At 41.9% G+C, this 19309-nt stretch overlaps 1 protein-coding gene across 6 annotated transcripts in view; it reads left to right on the top strand.

Moving 5' to 3' along the window:
• Positions 1–15767, top strand: part of LOC119445916 (ATP-dependent translocase ABCB1) — a 164557-nt gene extending 148790 nt beyond the window's left edge. For 4 of the 6 annotated variants that reach the window (XM_037710217.2, XM_049663728.1, XM_049663726.1 and 1 more), the window contains exons 23-27: positions 269–425; positions 2878–3102; positions 4871–5083; positions 6236–6385; positions 13313–15767. In XM_037710217.2, the coding sequence (XP_037566145.1) occupies positions 269–425; positions 2878–3102; positions 4871–5083; positions 6236–6385; positions 13313–13513 (946 nt within the window). In that variant the 3' untranslated portion in view covers positions 13514–15767. The remainder of the gene's footprint in view (positions 1–268; positions 426–2877; positions 3103–4870; positions 5084–6235; positions 6386–13312) is intronic. The other 2 variants (XM_037710218.2, XM_049663725.1) reach the window with 2 other exon arrangements.
• The last annotated feature ends 3542 nt before the right edge of the window (positions 15768–19309 follow it).

Here is a 19309-nt window from a genome sequence, read left to right as displayed (position 1 = left end):
CTTTCAGGAGAGCAAGAGTAAGTTTTGTGTATGGCACGTTAGACAGCTTTAGCACAAGTATGGAACTGTCATTAACCCTGTGTAAACAAGTTCATGCAGTCAATGGTGAATCGAGTGGCTCTGACGTTCTGTCAACCCAGCTTGCACCTCCATAAATGAAATGTGCAGCTACTGCAGCCAACTTTTTATTCTGCCGTGCTTTTAATATATTTCATCATAAGTTTGGCCGTTGGAAGTTCCTCATGTTGTGTGCATGCTCGTGGCCCAGGGTGTTCTTCACGATGGCATTCAGCGCGGTGTCTGTGGGCCAGTGGACTTCCATGTTGCCCGACTATCTCCGGGCCAGGCTGTCAGCTGGCCTAGTCTTCAACCTACTCGAAGCAGAGACTGAAATCGATGGTTACTCGGATGGTGGCATGCGTCCTGTAAGTCAACACACAACACACCTGCACAGTAAAAATAAAGTGAAATTAAATAAATCAATAAAGTGAAAATAAAGCGGGGTGAAGGGCTATCAGTGTGCAAACAATCTTTACATTAATGCAGAATAAAAAGCATGCTTAGTCTGAAATGAGAGCTAGAAAATTTGCATGAAAGAAAAGTGAACTGGAAGATTAAAGAGACGAGTAAGGAATAACAGCTGTTTTTAGCATCTTTGAGAGCCCTGCAATCTGATGTCGCATATATAGGTGGCGGCAAAGAAATCATGTTACAGCGCAAAGCAAAGCATGTCAAGTGCACTGCAAGCCAAACAGCTCACAGATAAGCCATCTGTCCTACTGACGGTCTCCAAAACCCTAATCACCAGCTCCATGAAGTCTTTATAGGCACTGAGCGGCCATCGTAAGGCACCAGCACAGCGTAAGGCACTAGCAAACAGCGCCACCAACAGCAACAGTAAGAGCAATGGCATGTGATGCAGACAACGGGGCGAAGGTGCACACGGCGCTTACAGTGACTTTGCACTGCTGTTTCCAAGGCCTGACTAAATGGAAAATGCATTTTTGTATGTCTGCTCTTGGGAAATGTTGCCACTTGTACGAGGCAGGTCACATTATTGGCATAATTTAGTATATAAAGCAGAAAACGAGTGCAAGTTGTGATCCTGATAACAAAGCTCACAGTAGCAAGCCAGGACGTAGAACTCCAGCAGTTTATGCTATTTTACTGTGCATGGTAACATTGTCATGTATGTATTTAATGCATGTGGATTGGCTAAACAGCACGGAAATCATGGACAAAGGGAGATGTAAGCCTCCACTTTTTCTTTTCTGCGCTGCATCGCCAATAGCACATGTCTTGGCACTTTCCCATTCTCTGTCCCTTCTCATTATTATTTTTTTTTCTTTTACGGCACTTCTCTGATCTCAACGTTTTAGCAACTAGCCCAGTCTTCAGTCTTGGTCTATTTCACAAAGCTTGGTACGACGAGAACCGGTGGTGGTGTCCGGTACATGTGTACGGCCGGCGTTGGCAGCGAGTGTAAACACACCACACTGTATTGGCATTCGCCATCGATGCAAAGCACGCAGAGTCATGTACCAGCCACAACCAGGGCTGAGAAGCACATGGAAAGAAAATATACCCCGAAAGAAAAAGTCTGCGCCAGTGAGAGGACGGCAAAATGACAACTACAAATGCGCGTGCTCGCCTTCAATGCCCAAGCTGTGTAGCCACCACACCTGTGGAATCGAAGACACACAATTTACGTGGAACACGAAGCTCTTGTGGTTGAATGGCTTCTTTATTTATGTTAGAACAACACAACAAAGCAGAGCAGCATCGTAAATTGTACATACGGTTGCCTACGAAAGTGCATGTCCAGGCTTTCCACCGTTCCACCTGGTGAAGTGAGAAAATTTGGAAAAATAGCTTCACTAAGCTCGCGTGCGGCCAAAAGGCCAATAAAGTTCCAAACTAATTTTGCGCAGCACAGCCTAAACTGACAAATGGCGAGAATTAAGATTGTGAGGCATCGGTACTTCAAAGTAAAAAGTTTTAAATATTCACAATGCACATCGGGCTGCACGGGTGAACGCAAAATGCACTTGTGGCCTCGGTCATCAGGAAATCTATAGTAAACTTTAATTTAATGCAGCACAACACCAAGAAAAAAATGTGTAAATGAATTTCCTGATGTGCTGGCGCTCTAAAAAACAACGAAAATTATTTTACCATTGCAATTCACTTTTTCATAAAGCCCAATTATTTGTCCATTTTTGCGGCACTCTCCATGTCCGAAACTTCGATCAGCGACTGTAAATGTGTTCGTAGCTGGCTGCCAGTGGATTATTTTGCTTAACAGTCCGAGTGCTGTTCAAGGTATCAGTGAGTAGATATAAGCCCGCCTCACGTAAGTAATATTTCCGAAAACACAGTGAACCCAGAAAAGTTTAAAAGAGGTGTGGGCTTTATATGAGTAAATATGGTATTTTAAGCTTGCATGCAATAAATGTCTGAATAGGCTAATAGAAATACATGTAGTATGTCAGGCATTAACTTGTTATCTAGTTTGTTTATTTCAAAAAGTGAGGAATACAAAAGCAAGCACATACAGACAAGTATCCCAAAGTCAAGGACTATGCCAGGACCCTCTTTTAGTAACTTGTAATCAACTTGCAAATAAGTATGTAACTTAAACGAAGATAATTATGCATGTGCCATCCTTAAAACAAGTAGGTTTCACGTAAGCTCTAGTGGGAAAACATTTAGGAATTTGTCAGTGCTCAGAACTACTCTAAAGCAGAGTGTGGTACGGAAACTTAACAAATAATGGCACTTTGAGGTGTGACACAATGATTAAGTTTTCTATATCAAGGAGTGTGTGAATCGAAACGCAACAGCCTTTACTCACTTGCTGAATTATGTAAAAGTTAGCCCGCCCTCTTCTTGTGTGACTATAAGCAGGAGATGAGCAGCCGACTGTCCCTCAAAGGGGTCACCTTTGCCTACCCAAGCCGACCACAAGTCACAGTGCTCCAGGGACTTGACCTTGAGCTAAGCCCCGGCGAGATGGTGGCACTCGTAGGCGCCAGTGGCTGTGGCAAGTCGACCGTGGTCGACATTCTTCTGCGTTTCTACGACCCCCAGTGTGGGCAAGTGGTGAGCCTCTCTGCTCATTGCAGCTGCTTATTACATGTTTGTTTGCTTAGCCGCTGCGGTGGCTTAGCGGCTGTGGTGTAGCGACCACATTCTGGTGGTGGCAGAATGTAAACATGCTCACGTACTGAGAGTTTGGTGCAAATTAAAGAACCTCATATGGTAGAAATACAATCTGGAACTCCCCAACTGTGGTTTTTCTAACAGTACATGAGTTGCTTCGAAATGTTAGACGCCATAACTTGAGTTCGCTTTTCTTTTGTTTGTTGGTTATGGACAATAGTGCCAGCTGCCTTCTGGCAGGCAAAGTAAGAATGGCGACTCGTGATGAGACACTTGGCATAATGTTCAGTAGTATGACCAAGGAAAGCAATTTTGGTCTCAGTAGCATAACAGCCACGCAGAAGGTGTTACACAAATCAGAGTACAAAATGAAGTGTGCCGTGCTCACTCACAGGCGCATGGACATGCAACTAGTAGCAATGCTGATTGGAAAGTACTTACAGGCACTGGGCTATGGACAGACGAGCCTACGGACTACACGCAAATAATTATGTACACTAAGTTTCATGGGGCACTTATGCACTTTCGTTCCAAAGAAGGCCTGCATGCATTTATTTAAGTATAATATTCCATCCAGAAACCTGTGCAGACAAAAAAAAAAATCCTAGCAAGTTAGTAACAGACCAAAGTACAATAAAATCGCTGTCTCACTGATCACCTTCTTTGGGACTACAGTAAAGTTATCTTTTTTTTTCTTGTTGGCATTGAGACATTTGTTACATAAGCCACATCTGGAATGCGAGGAATGTCATTTCATCTCAGCTTCACTTGAAACGAAAAATGTGCAGATGGTGCCGGGCCATTGAGAAAACATACACTGGATTTTGCAGCAGTCTTCAGTTAGTTCGTGACATTAAAAGCGCTGATGTCACTGGAGGTTTTTCTCTCTCTCTCTCTTTTTTTTTATCGCTCCATGTATGCAAAGTCTAAGCATACTGTTAACTTTTCTCCAGCGAACCAAGACTATGTTGCAGAGTTTCATTGTTCTCAATGCTTACTTCATATGAATCCCAGGATAATACATTCTCTGCCAAAGGGTTATACTAGTTGTGATGAAGCAGAATTTGTAGGTGCTAATTTTTTAACTTGTTGGTCCACTGTCTTTTGCAAGTCTTATGCAGTATATTCTTGGCAACATTAAAGATAGAGCTATTAGTTTTGAAATTAAAAGGACACGGCAGGCTCGTGTGCTTTTTCAGTGTGAGGGGGATCCCACCTTAGCCGACTCCGGCAAATGTTAAGGGAAGGGAGGAAATTGTAATATAGATGATAAACTGCCTTTCAAATAAAAGTGAGCATCTTTTAAGGTAAACTATGTTCACAGCTTTTTCTGTGCTAAGTGAAGGGCTTGGCACCTTTGTTTAGTTCTCACAGATTCACTGAACTTCTTAAACTGAACTTGACTCTTGATAAGACAAACAGATTTCCAAAGTCCATATGTGTTCATATTGGAAGGAGTCCAGTGCATTTATGAGATTAAAAGAACTTGTTGTTGGGCGAGTTGGTACTTATTAGTGAACATCGTCTAACTGCGCGAACAAACGGACGCGCAAACAAACGGCTGCGCTCGTCCTTGTCCCATGCTGTCTCTGTGGTCCGTTTGTTCACGCAGTTAAACAATGTTCACATTTCTGAGAGCTGCATTATCATGTCAAACTTGACGATCTGTGGTTCTTGATCCCTGGCTCTCTTGTGGCTTTGCGTGCAGTACTTGGATGGTGTGGATGTTCGTGCAATCAACGTAGGATACCTGCGGCAGTGCATAGTGGCCTGCGAGCCGCGGCTGTCCTTAATGGACCGCACCCTCGGGGAAAATGTGGTGTATGGCCTTGACCCCTCTTCTGGTGTGCCCAGCCAGGAGGAGCTTGAAGAGGCAGCCCGCATGGCACGCTTGCACGATTTTGTCAGCCAACTCCCCTTGGTGAGTACACCCTAGCACTGGCATCAGCTCACGTGAAACAGCTTTGGTGTTGTAAGTACCACAAGAGAGCATTTCTCTGTGAGTGGAGTCGGATAAGTGCAGCGCTTCAACACTTGTTTGTGATTAACAGCTGCTTTGCAAGGCCTCGAGAATGATGACTACTGCCCTGTACAGCAGGGTACTGTCTTGTTATGAACAAAGCTCGAGAAAGCAAACCACAAGGGCACATTCATTCATTCATTCATTCATTCATTCATTCATTCATTCATTCATTCATTCACAAGTCATTCATTTGCGAGCGTTTAGTTTTTGGGCTATAGCACTTTTAGTGCCCAGTTATGCCACAATCATACATCACAGGTGGTCTACTATTGTTTCATTTTGTTAGTGTTTTGTTTGTAGCGTGATAATTATGGAGAGTCATCATGGAGTTTAAGGTTGTATGGGATAATTTTTGTACAGAGACAGACGGAAGAGAAAAGGTGCTTCTTTGGAACAGTGCAATTCTAACTAAAGTCGTCTACTACTGATCGTGAGGTTAGGTTTTTAGTCGAATGTCACAGTGGCTGGTCCCAGGCAAGTATGAAACACGCACACCTGTGTGTTAGAATTTTCATGTGTACAAAGGAAATACGTATTCAGCCAGACAGTTTCTTACAAGAAGTATATTAAGCTAAGTGTACGTTCAGAGGAAGGCTAACTTGGCTACCATCGCTTGACTTCGGCCCCAAGATGGCTTTCTAGAAACCCTATTGTTTGTGTCGGTCTCCTGTAGTACTGATTTGTCCATATCTTATTAGTGACTACATTGAGTCAAAGATTGAGTACAGCAAGATTTTTAGCTGGGCTAAGCACCGTAATTACACTTGTCATCGTGGGTGATATCTGGATTGCTCCTAACCGTTACATGTTCAATCTACACAAAATTTGTGTAGTGGGCAAGCCAGCATAGTGAGAGAAGAAAAATAATGAACTGAGTGTACCTAAGACGACTAAAGTATTCTTGTAGCGCTGACTTCTTCTGTCAGTCTCAAGAGAGAACATTAACTGCACCACAAGTTTGCTGCCTAAGCATTTGTCCATGACTTGAATCACATTAAAGCTATAAGAAATGTTAACAGGGTGTACACGTTAGAACTTGTGCTTTTGCAGGGCTACGACACACCCCTGTGTAACTCGGCCATGACGCAGCTGTCAGAAGGACAGAAACAGCGAGTTGCGCTTGCACGGGCACTTGTGCGCAAGCCCCCCATTCTGGTCTTGGATGATGCTACGTCCGCCTTGGATGCTGATGCTGAACAGGTGAGCATTTTTGATATCAACTAATGTATCCTCTTTAACCCTTTAAGTGCCGTGCTTAAGCATACATGTCTGGGAATCGATGCACACCTCTGGCCAAGCTTGAGTAAAGCCGCATTACACTTTCTGCACACTGCTTGCCTTCCCCGAGATAATTCCCAAATATGAAACATCCGTAGACTGATTGCTGCCATCCAAGCACAAGTTCTAAAATGGTATGGCAGGTTTGGTTTTTGTAGGACAGGTGGCGGCATCAAAACTTATTTGTCAATGTTGCTCACCACTCTTGTTTTTCAATGTGCTGAGGTGGCACAAGAAGCCTGTGGTTTCTTTTTTAACAATGCAGAAATTCAAGAACTTCTTATGAACTCAGATTCAGGGAATCTAGGTGTTGATTACAAGGCATATTCAAGTGACAATGACAGCTGCGAAGAGGCCGTGGTGCCTGTGAAACATAATTATCATAATTGAAATCATTTATTAGCATGTCTTAATTTTGGTTTAAATTTCCAGATTAAAAACTTTCTAAAAGGTTCAGCAGCATATCACAAATGAATAAAATATGAATTCAAAGCCTGCTAATGTGTTACCAAGGCAAAAATTGAATTTGTGTCACTTTTGGAAGAACCGTTGTCATACAGCGGATGGAAATGCCTGAAACGCCCAGCAGCCAAGAAGTTAAAGCCCCGTCCTGTTTTGAAGGAGCACATTGCGATTCCTGTCTTGGATTAGAGCACTTTCACTGTTATGAGTGTGCCTTTTTAATTGTTACAAAATATTGCAGCTCGCCCTATCTGTTTGGCACTTTGGTCATAGATGGCAGCACTATATTTTGCATGCTGAATAAATAAAAAGAAACTTTTAGTGGAGTCAGATAGACATTAATGCTGTGGGGTCTCAAGTGTGGTCTTGGGACAAAGGAAATGACATCACAGAAGTGGAAACAAACCAAAGGGCATTTTACACCTATGAGATAGCCCAGCTAACTAGCCCATACGAGATGGTAAGGTGTTTTCGAAATGATCCTGCAAAGCGCGCCACTGAGCGCACGAGCGGTCCGTCCACACATGTTGTGTTCCCGCTACCCAAGAGGAGGAGGCTACTTCCTTGTGCTATCGAGTGTCCGTGTCATCAGGTTGTGTTAGCAGCGTATCATGCGCCATCTCTCGTACCATTGCGCAACCACCGTCACCGCACCTGTGATGTGGGGAAGCCGAATTACCAGAAACACGAGAGCCATGCGGGAAAAACAACAAAAGGATGTGAGAGAGTCGAGTGTCCCCACAAAGTATGCGTCCAAAATGACAAAAGAAATTGCTGTGGGTACATGCCACGGCATTTCTAGTTAGTGACGAACTGCAGTATTGATCTGAAATGTGAAAAAAAAAATTTTTTAATATATGAAGAGTCCTAACATAAAAAGTTTTTCTCATTGTTAGTTAATATTTTCTTTTTTAAATCTAGTAATACTGTGTCTTTGGACTTTCTCCTTCTGAAGCTGTACTGTGAAGTGTTTAGAGCATTTGTTTGGTGACCTCATTGTTTTTTCTAATCCTTTTGAAAAACACTGGTAGCAGAGAAATTGGATGATAATTTGGAGCTATGCTTTTGTCCCCACCCTTGTAAACCATGGAGAGACTAGCACTTTTCATTCCATCAGGAAACATACCTGGTTCAATAGCTAAATTGAACAGATGTGCCAGCACCGGTGCTATGCAATTTATAACATATTTTATCGGCCTTATTTGCAAATGATCTATGTCAAGCGATTTACTGTTCTTTAAGTTCATGATTTAAGTTTATGAAGGTGCTGAATACTTCCATCTATTCGGTCAGCTTAAGAAAAATGCTCTGACTAAAGCGATAAAGTAAGGTTTTCGGCACCAGAACGTCAATTTTCTCAGACACATCTGCATTAACTAAGTGCGTATTAAAAAAAAGTCAGGAAGTTGTGCTCCGGTTTATGTATGGTGCATAATTTTCATTGAAACTGAGGCATCATATCTTCTTGTGTGAACTAATATATCATTAATTACTTTCTGTACAACATCAGGGCGTTTAGTGCTTATCTCTGAAAAGATATGCTCATAATAAAGACTTTTTGATTGCCGGAGTATAGAATTGAGCTTGTTCCTGACATTTTTGAACTCCTTTAGTTTAGGTTCCAATCGTGTACTTAGGAAAGAGTGAAAGAGGTGGTTCTTATATTTTATCAACTTTATATGTTCATTTGTGACCCAAGACTTCTTGATCTTTTTGGAATGTATGCTAGTTTGCAAAGGAGAATGCTTGATATAGACATACAAATGCCTGTATAAACACAGGGTAAGCATCATATATGTTCACCTTGTTGAGCACATCAGTCCAATCATATGCACAAATTGCATCTTTTAACAGTTCCAATGCTTTCTCAGAAAGTTGATCAAAGGTGTAACAAGCTTGTTCTGTATTATTTGTGTTGCTGTTGCTTGAATATATCACAGAACAATGCATAGAGTTAGTAAATTAACTCTAGAAGAAAAGCTGGGCAAAAAATGTGGTAACCGCAACGCCACCATCATGTTTACCTCTCATTTTTGTAACTGCTAAATATAGTAAAAATATGATGCAAGAACAAGCATTTACACGTAGCACATATGTAAGGACAAAGTGTAAATTTCATTCCATATATTTTTCAGAAAGATCTGCTGGCTATTTATAAAATTTTGATGTAAAATTTGCAGTGCGTGAAAGGATGTGTTTGCAGATGCCTGAACTAGATGGCGCCACCTTACTGAGGGAGGCTCAGGATCGCATTGGCTGCGCTTCTCGTCTGAACCTCATCTCTTCGTCTGAGCATGCTTTCCTCTAGAGTTGGTTATATTAACTACATGGGGCAATGGTCGCTGATATCGTACCTGCACTACTGATGCTATTGTCAACATTAGTAATGAAAAGGTCAGGAGCAGTGGAGGTAGTTATTGTAACGTGGGTTGGCTTGGCAGTAACACTAAAGAAACCAGATGAGAAAATTCTGCTATTGAGGTCGAAGACATTATTGCGATTTCCTAAAGCATTTAAGTTTAAAAAACCTCCACAGATAAAGCTATAATTATTTGTGTTTACGAAGTCAAATTGACCATCTAGGAAATCTAAGAGTCGAGGTACACTTCTGGTCGGTGGGTGGAACATAATGGATAGTTCATTTTTGTCTCTCAAGGTTAATATTTCATAGTCATTGGCTGTGATGCGGGAATCTGTTACAACTTCATATTTTCGGCACTCAGTAACGTATATTGCGATGCCACCTTCACGCTTACTTTGACGATTTTTGTGGAACAATACCAACTTTCAGAAATCGATATAGCAATAAATCTGAAAGCAAATTTATTAAAAAAAAGAGACTAATCTGGCCTTTTTTGTTGGCCACTGAACGAGCATTGAGATCTAAAATAGATGTATAAAACACATTTTGGAGGTGAACATAGCAAGGCGGCGCAAATTCAGCCTATTCCATATTGGATTATTTGTCTAAGCACACTTCTGACAGCAATTGGTATCCTTAGTATATTTTAGAGAGATCCTCTTCTTGTTCAATCCTCATAGCCGATGAGTCTTCGGGCTGCCTTGTAAAAACCTTGCCGCCATAAGACCCAATTGACTTCCAGTTATGCTGACGCTTTTTATACGACAGCCATTCCAAGAAGTCACTTCAGTGCGGGGCACAAGTACTCGTTAATGTATACTGGTTCTGAGTTTTCTAGCCCAATACCTTTGTTAGTAATCCTCATGGCTTTAGCCTTTTTCAATGTGGCATCCCTCTTAGTTCAGGATTTAAACTGAATGACAATGCTGCTCTTATCTGAATGTCTGGTTGGTAGACGATGGCATGCATCAATGTCATTTGATGATATTTCCTCTTTCACAGCCAGGCTGATTCGAGAAACAATGTCGAGACTGTATTGATTGTCATGATTACTAACTCCCTGTATTTCCAAATTCTTTTACTAGAATTCTGCTCTGGCTGCACAAGCCATCTTTCTAGTTCTCCTGTCTTGTGTTCAAGACTGACACATTTTGCCTGTAGTTCCTGACTGTCTGGGACTAATTAACTCTTTTCCTTCTGCTCGGTCGTTACCTTTATCTTAGTTCTTCACTCGTTGTGTATGCGTACTCGAGACTTTGAGCAACGTTTTCTTGTTAAATTTTCATTTCCCTTAGTTCATTCGATAAGTCTCTTTCCATAGCCTCACGGAAAGCTTTCAATTCCTGTTTATATTCTTCTCTTAGACGTGCGAATTTACCCTTTATGTCTTCTTTCAATTTAGACATGTCTTTAGACATTCAAGCAAGCACACTGAAAAGAAAAAAAGTTCACGATAATATCTACAGCTGTGCTAGGCAGTAGCAACGCAAGGAATCAAATGCTGTAAAATGGCGCACGCCTGCAGTGAAAGAGCAGAAAGTGTGCTCAGCATCGTTTTCTCTAGAGTTGGTTTGTGGGGATGCGCAACTCGCACGCGTCCCCTGATGTTGCCTCTGCCAAGTGGACTTCTCTCTAAAGGACTCTTATTTGACCCTTGGCAAGGAGCGTGAACGATTGTTGCAGGCTGTCTGTGCCTTATTTTGGTTTTACGAGCCACAGGCCTGGATTCAAAGCTGTGGATAAACTCATTGCCCAATTTATTCAACTTGTGACAATAAAAATTACAATTCTTGTTCTCATTGTCGCATAACCACAAGTACCTTTCTTTTTTGCTTCTTCCACCTGCCACGGTGGCTTAGTGCCTATGGTGTTGCGCTGCTGAGCTCAAGGTCGCAGATTCAATCCCGGCTGCGGCGGCTGCACTTCATTGGAGAGTGAAATGCGAAAATGCTTGTGTACTTAGATTTATGTGCGCTGGTAAAGAACTCCAGGTGGTCATGATGAAACCGGGGTCCCCCTCTACAACGTGCCTCATAATCATATCATGGTTTTGGCCTGTAACACCCCCGAATTAGATTAATTAATTAAATTTCTTCTTCCCTTCTCCCAGCCACCGTGGTGGCTTGGTGGTTATGGCGTTGGGCTGCCGAATACGAGGATAGGGGTTTAATTTCCAGCCACAGCAACTGCATCTCAATGGAGGTGGTCGTCAAATATATTGCAGAGCCCTCCACTACTGCATTACTAATAGCCCACTCATAACCCACTGTGCAGTTTCAGGATGCTAAACTCCACCATTTAATTTAATTTCCTTCTCCTAGTGCAAAGTAGCTGGCTAGAGTCAGCTTTAGGCTAAGCTCTCTTCCTGTTGCTGTAAATAAATATTTGTCCTCTCCCACCCCTTGGAGAACACAGCTTAGACTTTCGTTTGCTCTTTTGTTCTCAACAAACTGCTTTGAACTTTTGCAGCCAGCTCAAAGTGCATTTGTAAAGCACTTCACTAGCCATGTAGCAGCAGCAGCTTCTTATCACGGGGTGCCAAGTGGAATTTCCCACGCATGCAGCCCTCGTTGCGTGACAGTGTGTGATCGTGATGACAGTCGGAAATGTTTTGTTTGAAAGGCCTCTACTGCTTCCCAGCCTTATGATCACATATGTTTAAACACGACCCTGGCATGTCAGCCAACTGATATCGGGCCACCATTGCACACTGCTTCTGCTGTTCTGCAATCTGCTGTCTATTGTGTTCACCTCTGCTTTGTGTACTTTCCCTTTTATCTTTTAATTGGTAGCTCAAAGGTATTAGTAATATCTGAATGGATCTCGTTAGCCTTTTTTTATTTTCAGCGTACTTCCGGTGATTTGCTTGTTAATTTTGGTCAGGTAATGTTTCTGAATTTTACAAAGATGCTTTGACATAGACCGCATTGACCTCTCATTGCAGTTTGGCAATGTTGATGATAAATAATCATTAGCTGAAATTATTTTTCTGGGGATAAGTGTTAAGCAGATATGAGCCAAGTTTCTTCCTATATATGTTTATTTTAATGGTCACTCACACTTTTGCAAAGGTCCACCTTATGGAGTACAAAAGAAAAGACAGTATAGATGTGATTGTGAGTATAATGAGTGCACTTTGACAGGATAGTTGGCTCAGAACATAGTTAATATATGTCATCTCAGTGAGGTTGAGGTGCTTTCCTTGATGACAGCAGTCACAGGTCAGTAAGAATAAAATGCAATACCATTTCCTTGATTGGCAAGTTATCAAGGCGCTGGCTTTCAGTGTGAATGCTCTGGGTTCAGTTCCTGTGGGTGCCATAGTATTTATTTCTTTACGTTCGACATTTCGTCCTCTATAATGAGGCAGTGTATGAAAAAATAAAAAGGTTGGCATCATTTCACCTTTACGGGCCGGACAAGGTGGGACATAATATGGACCTAAACGCTTGCCTGCATTCATGAAATGGCACACGAAACACACTTCATCAAAAATTATGATTAACATCCACCATTAATTGAAACACTGCTATTCTCTTGTGGTTCATGTAGTTTCAATTAATTCTGGCATTCCTCACAGCTCTGACTGTGGCATTCTGGTGACTGTGGCATTCTGGTGCTCAGCATGAGGAAGCAGGTTCGACCCCCAGCAACAGTAGCCATATTCTGATCGGTGCAGAATGCAAAAATGGTTGCATACTTCAACTTAGGTGCATGCTATAGAACACCAGGTAATCAAAATTAATCCAGAGCTGGACAGGGTTGTGATTTGGATTTGTTGGTAAGTCATTGTGAAAGTGTTCAGTGTAGCGCAACTATTATGTGCATGCAGAGGAAGAACGGGACGCATGCACAACTTTGTTGAAAGTTGGCGCTTTGTGTATGTCCTGTTCTTCCTCTGCATCCTTGTATTAGTTTCACTACACGGAACATCTTCGTGATAATTCAGAGCCCTCCACTGCTACGTCTTTCATAGCCTGTGTGCTGCTTTTGGATGTTAAGCCCCATGATTTGATTCATTCCAGGCTATCTTGGAAGCAGTGAAGGAGAACCTGGGGGATCGTGCCTGCATCTTTGTGAGCCATCGGCTGACTGCCATCAAGGTGGCGGACCGCATCGCAGTCATGGACCATGGTGCAATCATGGAGCAGGGAACGCACACGCAGCTCATGCAGATGCAGGGCGTGTATCACAGGCTGGTAGAGAAAAGCCTAATCTTAGCGTGACACAACGAGAAGCGTACACACGCCAACATCGATTATGCGTTTGTCACATCAACCGTCATCAATCATCACCATTGTCAGATGAAGGAGGGGCACTTTGTATTGCCTCCAGAGGCCCTATACGAAACCTTGGCTCTTTACTACATTGTGTTATCTGAGTGAAGTGACACCTGTTGTAAGAGCTCCATGCTACTCACAGTTATTCCCACTGTGCAAATGTTAAGTTGCGCACTCCACTCGGTGACAACCTAAGAATTCAATGCGAGTGTTGCCCTCAAAACCACCGCAACTGCCCTCCACGCCACTGCACTCCAGAATGTAGTTCCCAGCAGATGCTGAAAGAAGTTCACCTCCGCCACAAAATCACATAAATGAGCGAACATAATTGGCTGGCACATTCACACAAATTTCATTGGTATTGAACAGTGCTCTATTCGCCACTGCATTCTTTGGTTGTCGCCCACTTATACATTTAAGGTTTCTGGCAAGTTGCTGGAACTGCAGGGCAGCACATAGCATTTCTCTCAATGGGTCATCTGTGCACCTCGGGAAAGGGCACATACAGCACCACTGTACGTTTGTTTGCGACTGGGAATGCACTTAGGCAACACAACAGTTAGGCATGTGGCTTCTGTTACAGACTCAAATGGCTTCAACATTCTATGTGGTCAGACGAACTTGTTCTTGGCCTAGTTCGTCCTTGCGGTGAGCCATAATTGCCACTAAAAGGACACACAAAGAAACACAGACAAGAAGACAGCTCGCCCCCAAAGTATACAGCATACGTAGGGCGTAACAGAATCTACCACACTTGGACTTTTTATGGAACATGACGCTGCTCTGCTTTGGCTGTCACTTTTGGTCGTGCAGCGCACAATTTGAAAGGTGTGTCCGCAAGCAGCTGCTTGTAATTCAACCATTTGACCATCTGTGTCCACGGTAGTTTCCATTTATTGTCTCGTTTTACTTCACAGCGGCAGTGAAACTTCTATATTTTGAAATCGTGTATAACGATACTTTGTATATTTAGGTTCAAATACATGGTATTCTATGGACAAGAAGTTATAAAAAGTTCAATTCTTCGTTATATCGAGAATTTCGTTATGTTGAAGTTTGTTACATCGAGGTTTAACTGTAACAGGAAAAAAAAGAAACTGCAAGATAAGACCAAAACTTTGCTGTACGGCAGGAGAACCCTGTCAGATGGTAACACTGAATGTCGGTGCGAAGCCACACATCTCCTGCAGTGCACTGAAGTATAACTGCGAGTGGTTTTGCGGTGGTGGTTTAGAAAATGAAAGCAATGATGTTGTGTTGTCCTATGGCTTTAACTCCTGCCTCCATTTTTCCTCCTCCTGTGATCTTGAAGCTTCCAGCCTTCCTCACTGGGCCCACCCTATTCTTGATTCAATTCAAGTTCATTGGTGACACATTCAAAAGTCACGTTGAAGGCCTTCCTGGTGAGAAAGCTGTATGCTTACAGCTTTCTCGCCAGAAATAAAAGACATCTGGGGCCATATTGTGTGAGGATTCTTCTTCTTCGATTCTATACATTTCTCATCACTTAATGCAGAGATGGTGTCCGCTACTGGCAATAACACAGGCATGGCATCATTCAGCCAATGACGTAAGAGCAAGAAGAATGGGAAATGAAAAGAATTGTTGCATAATACGACCCCTTGTCATAGCAGCACTTGAGCATTATACAAAGAACACATTGCAACTAAAATTCAAGGAAGTGTGCGTAGCGTACTTGCAGGTTGCTGGTTTCGCTGTTTTCTTAGTGCCAGCACAGTACTTTTTCAATTTTCACTGCAGGATTGTAGCTGAGGAGCGTGCATTATACATACCATACTTCACCAGTTTTCTGCGCAAGTCACACATGTTCGTTGTGACGCACAATGTTGTCAAGCATGCCTGTAGCATTATACGTTGGGTACTCACTTGCTCATGATTGCAAGGCACCATGCTTCATGGTTTGCTTTTGTTTGATATGACCAGAATGACTGTGCGAGGTTTTCTACGGCACTGTTGATGGCAGCTCCACTGTGTACCCATGAACAAAGCGCACACATCGTGTAACTCTACACGAGTTCTGTATGTGTGTGAACATTATGTTTTTTTGCATTCAACCTCGCATTGAAAAACAGTACAATGTGGTTGACTAAGTAACATGTATGTCAATAAAAAATAGTTTTTAAAAAATGCTACTTAAGTTATGTATTTTGGAAATGTGAATAAAGTTGTGTGTTATAAAGGTTTGTCTGTCTTCCTGTGATCCAAGCACATCTCGGGTTTCACAACCTTCTTTTGCCAAAACACGCATATCAGATTTCTTCAGACACCTATTGATACGTGGAGACACGTGTCATTACTTTCAAGGAGGTTTTAAAATCGATTTCTAAAGTGTCAGCCCCATCAGCTTCTAACCAGCAGAGGTGAAGTGAGCACTTGTTCCTACTTCACCTCTGAAAGAGAGCAGCACCAGTCAGTCCTCTCACAGTTCGCATTCTTGCTCATTGGGTGTAAATGCTAGGATAATTTAAAGGAAAAGCTTGTTGTTTTTGGCTAAAATGTTATTTTGGGGCTGAGTACTGATATTATGATATCTCATAAGATTTTTCCAGGACCTTCAAGTTTGAGCCGAAAAACCAGTACTAAGTGGGAAGAAAGCACTTCCTATATTGTCCACAGCATGCTAACACTTCTTTGTACATGTGGTAAGATGGCGGAGGTCAGTATTCACTTTTGGGACACCATCACCGCTGTCGCAATTTTATTTTAAAGCATCTTTTGTCCTTCTTTGCTCCTATGTCACATGACATTTGTGCCGCAGGCGTCTATTTGACTTTACACCTTGTTTGTGATACTGGGTAATACGACAGCACTTTATCTGAGATTTTCAGAGCTATGAGCAACACGTAATTTTTGAATGCTCATTGGAAGAACCAGTATTGCTTCCATCTTGAATGCTTGAGCTACTGTACCTTGACATAAAATTCCATTTGCTTAGGATGTAGGAATTTCATACCTATTTTAACTGTATCCTGAGAAATCGCCACAAGTCACCACTGTGGAGCAAGTTATTACCACATGCATTGATTTTCTTTACAACTGTAGTAAACCCATCATAATTTAAACTTTGTTCGAACACCCAGTTAACAAACAAATCTGAAAATTTTGTTAGTCTGGCAATGTTGGCAATGTGCTTGGAGACTGCCTAATTAAAATGTTACTTTAAAAAATTTGAACCATAGGTTTGCCAGCACTGACCAGTATCAATATATTAAAGCCTCTGCAGCTAAAGGCAATCATGAGGATGAATTTGAAGTACAGGTTAAAGTTCGCATTGAAAGCTCTGCATAGAAATCTCAAGCCATTAATGTATACAGTCAACTACAGACGATTGCTTGAGCACAGTTGACCGCGAAATGGCAAAATGGCTTTGTGTATGTCTATACAGTAAATCCCTCGGAATATATTTTTTACAGGACTGCATAAATAAAATGTAGAAGAAAAAAGTATTATGCAAGCACTGAACATGCTCATCGTGGGAATGAGCTTCAGCAACATTATCACCAGAAAAATGTATTATACATGTCACAATAGACTGATTTCACCAAAAGTTTAACTACACCACCACTGTTGCAAACCATGGTGGTAGTATAGTCCTTAGCGGGCTGAAAGGCAAGTGTCGTAAGAAGCACACTTCGTCTGTATCATGACAAACCTGCTTCGCCCTCGAGATGAAAAGGGAGGGAGGTGAAAATAAGAGGATTCTACAATAAAAGTATGGTGGTTCAGGAGATGTACTGCCCAGCTCCTGCCCAAAATTCACTAGATAAACGCACAATGGCTTTGTCATCGGCGTTCTCCTTTATGTTGCCTCGAACCCGGCTACTACTGGAAAAGTGGAGAGGACTACTGAGATTTGGCTACTACGGGTAGTTTTGATCCTCATTGCAGTCGATCTACCTCAAACTTTTTGAGTGTAATTAAAACATGAAGCATACATGTACGAGCATAGGGACATAAAATCGGACGAGTTGGTGCTGGTTTGTGATCACAGGCAGCGCAAACCACAAGGACAGAGGCAGACCGAATTCCGGTTCTGTTTTAATTCTTTTGTCCTCTGTTTTTGTTCCTTTTGCCACCCATCATCGTGAGCCGAAGAAGGTCAAAACCAAGCATGCGTGAAAGTGACATTCAGCAGCATTCGGTTAACACCGAGCTCGATGTGCACTGACTCAAAGCACACTTGAGCGTGCCCATGTGACAAGAGTATAAGTGGATGTATTGTTTTGCTGCACTTTGTGTTTATTTGGGACATATGCACAAGGAAATATACAAACAAGCATTGTGTGTACATGCTTCCTAATGTATTAAGTCATAAATTTTGTCATGAATCGCATATATTGATCATCCACGTTTAAAATGTGTCAAACAGAAACACATAGTCTCGAGGAGTTTGAATTCTAACTTGCGTTGTCTGCATTTTTTACTTAGATAAATGCCACTTATGTTTAAATATGCAACAGGTCCTTATTTTTTAAATAATTTTGGCCAAAAAATTTTGCTCTGACTGTCGGCTGAGTTTAAGCTTGCGTCTTTTTTTATGTGTGTGCATGCGACGTGTTTCTCTCTCTCACTGAGCATGTACTTTTACATTTAATTTCTGTGTCACCCCTTCTCCAGTGTACAGAAGCAAATTGGATGTTGTCTTCCGGTTAACCTCCCAGCCTTTCGCATCTCATTTGTCTCACTTTTACATTCTACTGCTAAGAAGTCTTTTAAATTGTTATATTTATAAATACATGACTTTTTTCCCCTCTACTCTTCTTTGGCATGCTCGAAATATATTAAACCAGTAAAAACACATTTTCTAATGGCATGACAGCAATCGTACACGATGTGTTGCTGTACGAAAGCAACCAAATGCTGGATTTCATGCATGTTTATTACACAGCATTACTGTTGAAAATCGCAAGAACATGTGTAAAGCCTAATTCTTAGGTAAATGCTTCTATTTATCTTAACACTGCGCGTATATGAACCATGTGTGTGGTAACTGGCACCCAATTAGTTGAAGAATAGAGCACCTGATATGCAACTTTTCATTTTTTTATTTAACTTGTTCCTTAGCGTTAGATGATCGCCATTTCTTATTCTAAACTGCTCATTTGTCAAGCGCGAATAAAGTATTTATGCGTGTCTAATTCCGTCGCACAGATATATTATTAGTCACGTACGTGTTTCCGTTGCAGCAGAAAAGTCCGCGCACGCGTATGATGACGCGATGCAGGTGAAATGGAGATATAAAAGCCGCGTTGAACATCATTCTGTATTTAACTGCTGCTTTCAATGGCTGCTGTATCAGCGAGTTTTCCTGACTTTTTTTTTTTTTTTTTTTTCTGTGATCACAAGTTTGCGTCATAAAGAGCAGCTGCGCTACAATACTCGACTGTCATACAGAGAAGCGACCCAAAAGTAACATGTTCTTTTTCTTCACAAAACGTTATGTCTTGTGACACGTAAAAAAATTACTGTTCTCAATTCCGTTGCACGTAGACTAGAAAAAGGCACATTTGCATTTTTACAATCTACGCTTATAAATGCGCTTCGTATCCGTACCTCAGGCGAGCTAAGAGGAAGGTGCGCACAATCAAGAAAAGCAAAAGATGTTCGCTTATGCGCCCACGCATTTGCGAGTCTCTCTGAATTTACTTTTGCATAATTTTTTTTTTATTCCCACGTGAAGCGCGGGGAGGGGGCATATTCCTGTTTCCGGAGTGAATGACA

Source organism: Dermacentor silvarum, chromosome 3 (assembly GCF_013339745.2).
Source record: "Dermacentor silvarum isolate Dsil-2018 chromosome 3, BIME_Dsil_1.4, whole genome shotgun sequence".
Lineage (NCBI taxonomy): Eukaryota > Metazoa > Arthropoda > Arachnida > Ixodida > Ixodidae > Dermacentor > Dermacentor silvarum.
Note: the sequence above shows the minus strand (reverse complement) of the source record. Positions and strands in the feature narration are given on the sequence as shown.